Raw genomic sequence first — 5,811 nt, 5'->3', positions numbered from 1 at the left:
TGTTTTATATCTTGGCATGGTGTTCCTAATGCACCCTGTCCCCGTGTTGCTGGTGGCACGTGACTCATTCCCACACCCTTGGTCATTGTTTGTATGAGTCTGCGTGTGTCTATCACCAAAATATGTAAACTCACTTTACCAAGTATGTGTGCAGATCCTTGGGGGAGTGACTATCTGTATTTGTCATCCTATTATGACGTTATTGGCCATGGTGGTCTTACAAAGACATCATCCTCTGTACAATGACACCCAGCAGAACACACATAACAGTATCACCAAGCCAATTTTTGGTGTTTTTGTCCAATTGCAGGTAGAGAATCACTTCGGAGTCCTTAATATGCTGCCAAAAGATAACTTTAATCTTTTTTTTTCAAGATGCATTCAAATTACACATAGTGACATTTTTAGCTTAGTATTTTAGGTTTTAATATTTAAAGGGCCATATATTTTAATGACAACACCACATTTTTTTTTTTTAAATTGCCTGCATCTGCCAAGGTAACTCGCCAGCTGGCGATAGAAAGTAATTAAGAAATTGATCTCGAATCAATTTCCCACTGCTAGTGCCCCTAGTCAAACTCCACTGTGCCGCCTCCATATTATGCATCATGGAATCCTCATAATCAATTCCATCACGTTCTCGCACATAGTTGTGCAGTGCACACGCAGTTTTCACAGCAGAGACAGCATGCTCCAAACTGAGATTGATGGCGGTGTGCAATATTCTCCATTTATTGGCAAGAATTCCAAATGCACACTCTACTACTCGACGTGCCCTAGTGAGCCGATAATTAAATATTCTTTTATCATTGCTCAGCGCTCTACTTGAGAATGGTCGAAGAAGATTTTTACCAAGGGCAAACGCTTCGTCCCCTACAAAAACAAATGGGAGGGCTGGCTCATTTGTTCCGGGCAAGGAGGAATCGTTTGGTAAATCCAGACTATTCGCCCTTATCATTCTCCCAAATGTGGAATGATTAAATACACCAGAATCAGAGCTGCTACCATAAGCACCCACATCAATATAAATGAAATTATATTTGGCATCTACCACTGCCATTAATACAAACGAAAAATATTTTTTATAATTAAAAAACTGACTCCCACTATCAAATGGCCTCAGGATGCGTATGTGCTTGCCATCGATGGCTCCCACACAGTTTGGAAAATTACATCTCTCCCAGAATTCATCTGATATCTTCAACCAATCTTCTTTTGTAGGCTTTTCGAAGACCAATGGTTTTAGTACATTCCATATAACAAGGCATGTTTCATGTACAATGCCAGATATAGTTGATTTTCCAACCTTAAACTCATAGTGGAGACTTCCAAATGAATTTCCTGTAGCTAGGTACCTTGAACAAATAAGAAATATTAAATAATTATTATCTTCTCTTTTTTACAGTGGTATACATCAAGAATCGTTGGCGAAGCATGCGTGATGCCTTCAAGAAATACAACAAACATCTAAGAGAAGTGAGGAGTGGCTCGGGGGCACCAGCTAGAGTACCCTATATGTATGCAGAGGACCTTGCCTTCTTGAAACCACTCATAGAGATGAGAGAGTAAGTTATCCTCTACATCATCTATGTATCGTGACTATATATTTAGCATTAGTAATGTTTCTATTTTTTAATAAAAACAGGACCGAAGCAAGTTGGGACGAACAGGATGTCCTGGAGGATCAACCAGAGAGCCAATCTGAGGCCCAATCCGTGCCAGCAGTTTGCATTGATCCAAATGAGGAAATACCTGAAATGCCACTTGGGTCAGATCTATGGGTCACAAACCCAGAGACTGACTCTGGATTGCCTGAGCCTATGCCTGGACCCTCCTCAGCTCCAACAACCATTGCGCGGCCTGCCAAAGTGGCACGTAAGCGAACGCCAGTATCGCAGATGGACATAAGCGAGCGTCTTCTAGAGATGTTACAACAAATGGCTGGAAAGGTGGATGCTTTCTTATGTCCAGCTACAATACTGGCGCTTAATTTTGTACCATTGATCAAAAAAGTTGTACCTGAGAGATATTTAGAAATGCGAACCACAGTAGAACACGTTCTGCAGTCATTTACAGTGCCAAGCGAGCAACATACATTGGAAAGGCCATATGTAACTAAAGAAACAACACAGATACACTTACCAATGTCAGGCCAGTACCCAGACCCAGGAAACCAACCTTACCCCTATGTTCCTCCATCCTACACTTCAAGCTTTCAGGAGCCAACTTCAATATATGAGGTACAACAGAGGCGAACTCCATATCCCATCCCATCCACATTCCCTTCAATTATGCCACAAACACAAATGCAGGGGATGTATGTGCCACAGCACCATGGGCCTCAGACACATGGGCCTCAGACACATGGGCCTCAGACACATGGGCCTCAGACACATGGGCCTCAGACACATGGGCCTCAGACACATGGGCCTCAGACACATGGGCCTCAGACACATGGGCCTCAGACACATGGGCCTCAGACACATGGGCCTCAGACACATGGGCCACAGCACCATGTGCCTCAGCACCATGGCCCACAGCACCATGTGCCTCAGCAACATGGCCCACAGCACCATGTGCCTCAGCACCATGTGCCTCAGCAACATGGCCCACAGCACCATGTGCCTCAGCAACATGGCCCACAGCACCATGTGCCACAGCACCATGTGCCTCAGCAACATGGCCCACAGCAACATGGCCCACAGCACCATGGCCCACAGCACCATGTCGAGTCTAGCCATGCTTCAAGCACCGAGATTGATGAATCTACCTCAGCAAGTCAATACTCCTCAGACACACCATTATTTCCCAAAACATATCAACATCTCTAAAGTTTACGTTATGCCCACAGTAAACAAGCATGTGTGCATATTTTGAATCAAAGTTTAATCCAGAGGAAAACTTGAAGGCAAAGTTTATATTTTTTATATTAGTCCACGCAAAAATATGTTGTCTATTTCTTTATTTTTGTGAAAGAAGTAAAAAATAAATATATTTTTGGGCATCTTATGTCTGGTTGTTCATTTATAAGTACAGATGTTGGATAGTTGAAACCAAAAATGAATACATGCTTCAACATCAATTTGAAAATGCACATAGGTGTGGAAAAGTACCTTAATGTGATTAATAATCTTTGTGCAGGCTGGATGCTTGCTCTGAAGCATGTGTTCTGGCGCTCCAAACTATGGTACGTTAGTCCTAACAATTCATCAAAACTTCAAACAAAAATAAAATTTTTAATTAAAAATTTAATATGGAACAATGGAGAAAGAAAATGTTTTGCAAAATTAAATAAATAATCACCTGGTTATTGACATGCGTGTATAATTAAAAAACTTGTCCTCATGCCCACGGAGATCTTCATATAATATAATGAACTGCCCTCTTTCATCCCTATTTGCAATGATAGGATGAACCCAGTATCTTCTTCTTCTACTCCTCCTTCTCCTCCTTTCAACTTCCATCAAGATTGCTGCTGTTGCAGCAACAACTGTAGGCATGATCATGGGCAGGGCAGCACACATTTCTTAGGAAATCCAAATCCTATTCCACACTATACTGAATGCTCGTGAAAAAGGAAGAGTTCAAGAAAGGTCACTCCCTTTTATTACCTACATCATCACACAGCTAACAATGATTGGCCCTCACCAAAAACGCAGCTCAAGTAATTATTTTTTATAAATCGCACCCGATCCGCAGCTAAACCGCAGTTGATCCGCAGAACACCCTCTAGAGAAATTCGCAACGGGAACGCAACTCAAAAACGCAACGCACTAGTGTGATTCCGGCCTAACAGAGGGATCTGGGATGTTTTTTTTTCCTAAAAAAAATCCTAAATTAGATTATTTTTCAATTATTCTTCCATGAAAATAAAACCTACTAGCAGGTAACTTATGTGATAGATAAAGGTGTGCATGTCTTTGTAACTGGTGGGTTTTGATGCAAATTAATGTTTGATAGTTACCTATTTAAAAGGACTGTGTACATTTGTATTATTTTAACCACTTCAGCCCCGGAAGAATTGGTTGCTGAATGACCAGGCTATTTTTTGTGATTCGACGCTGCGTAGCTTTAACTGACAATTGCGCGGTCGTGCGACGTGGTACCCAAACAAAATTTACGTCCTTTTTTCCCCACAAATAGAGCTTTCTTTTGGTGGTATTTGATCACCTCTGCGGTTTGTTATTTTTTGCGCTATAAACAAAAAAGAGCAACAATTTTGAAAAAAAAACAAAAACAATATGTTTTACTCTTTGCTATAATAAATATCGCCCAAAAATATATAAAAAAATTATTTCTTTCTCAGTTTAGGCCAATATGTTTTCTTCTACATTTTTTTGGTAAAGTGATTGGTTTGCACAAACGTTATAGCGTCTACACGACAGGGGATAGTTTTATAGCATTTTTATTAATCGTTTTTAGTAATGGCGGCGATCTGCGATTTTTATCGTGACTGCGACATTATGGCGGACACATTGGACACTTTTGACACTTTTTTTGGAACATTGTCATTTATACAGAGATCAGTGCTATAAAAATGTACCGATTACTGTGTAAATGACACTGGCAGGGAAGGGGTTGACCAATAGGGGGCGAGGGAGGGGTTAAGTGTGTCCTAGGGAGTGATTCTAACTGTGTGATGGCTGGGCTACCAGTGACACAACATTGATCACTGCACCCGGTGACAGGGAGCAGTAGATCAGTGTCCTGTCACAAGGCAGAACAGGGAAATGCCTTGTTTAGACTGGCATCCCCAAGATCTGCAGCTCCGTGACACAATCGCGGGACATCGGCGGACATTGAGTCCGCGGATCCCACGGGCACGGTCAAGGAGATAGCGGCGCACAGCCAAGCCATTCTGCCGACGTATATATGCGTGAAGTGGTCGGCAAGTGGTTAATGCACATTTTTTAATGCATTTATCCAGTTTGGATGCATTTAGTGTAGGTCTAGGTTCATATCTATGTGGTAGTGGTTGATGCGTTTTTCAGGCATGTTATGTGTTGATTTTTGCTTTTTTTAAACCCGTGTTTTTGCATGCATTTTTCATGCATTTGCGTTATGTGTTTTTTTTGGTTCCCTCAAAAAACATTGCATATAGCTGGTTGCTAAGGAGCGGGGCAGGAAGCCAGCCGCCTTGTCCTTAACAACCAATGAGAATTTCCAGCAAAAAAATGTGTGGAAATAAAACCAGCATGGGGTCCCCCAAAATCCATACCTGGCCCTTTGGGTCTGGTATGAATTTGGAGGGGACCCCCACACCAAATAAAAAAAATGGCATGTGGCCCCCCCCAAATTCCATATCCGACCTTTATCTGAGCATGAAGCCTGGCAGGTCAGGAAAGGGAAGGAAGAAGCCAGCAACACCCTCCCTTCTGAACCATACCAGGTCGCATTCCCTCAACATGGGGGGTGCTTTGGGGTGGGGGCTCTTGATGGGGACAAGGGCCTCTTCTCCACAACCCTGGGCTGTGGTTGTGGGGTTCTGCGGGCAGGGGGCTTATCAGAATCTGGAAGCTACCTTTAACAAGGGGGTCCCCAGGTTCATGTACCCCTGTGCATTCCGAAAAAAACAAACAGTTTTTGACAATTCCTTTATTAAAAATAAAAAAAATAATGTCCCAGGGTGGCCTGGTATGTTTCAGGAGGTATGGATTTTATTTTAGCTTGGGGTCCCAGAGCATGCACCCTGGCAGGTTAGGAAAGGGAGGGGATTAACAACCGCCTCCTGAACCATACCAAGTTGCATGCCCTCAACATGGGAGAGGGGGGTGCTTTGGGACAAGGGCCTCTTCCCCACAACCCTGGGCT

At 42.7% G+C, this 5,811-nt stretch overlaps 1 protein-coding gene across 1 annotated transcript; it reads right to left on the bottom strand.

The window, feature by feature from the left end:
* Positions 1 to 336: 336 nt before the first annotated feature.
* LOC120927067 (protein ANTAGONIST OF LIKE HETEROCHROMATIN PROTEIN 1-like) lies at positions 337 to 3,740 on the bottom strand. Its single transcript, XM_040337494.1, has 3 exons — positions 3,304 to 3,740; positions 3,114 to 3,215; positions 337 to 1,355 (listed from the first exon to the last, which is right to left on the bottom strand). Exons 1-3 carry the CDS (start codon positions 3,522 to 3,524, stop codon positions 476 to 478), a joined length of 1,203 nt encoding a protein of 400 aa, XP_040193428.1. The 5' UTR covers positions 3,525 to 3,740; the 3' UTR covers positions 337 to 475.
* Between the last annotated feature and the right edge of the window lie 2,071 nt (positions 3,741 to 5,811).

The sequence above is a fragment of the Rana temporaria genome, chromosome 2 (genome assembly GCF_905171775.1).
Source record: "Rana temporaria chromosome 2, aRanTem1.1, whole genome shotgun sequence".
In the NCBI taxonomy this organism is placed as follows: Eukaryota; Metazoa; Chordata; class Amphibia; order Anura; family Ranidae; genus Rana; species Rana temporaria.
Note: the sequence above shows the minus strand (reverse complement) of the source record. Positions and strands in the feature narration are given on the sequence as shown.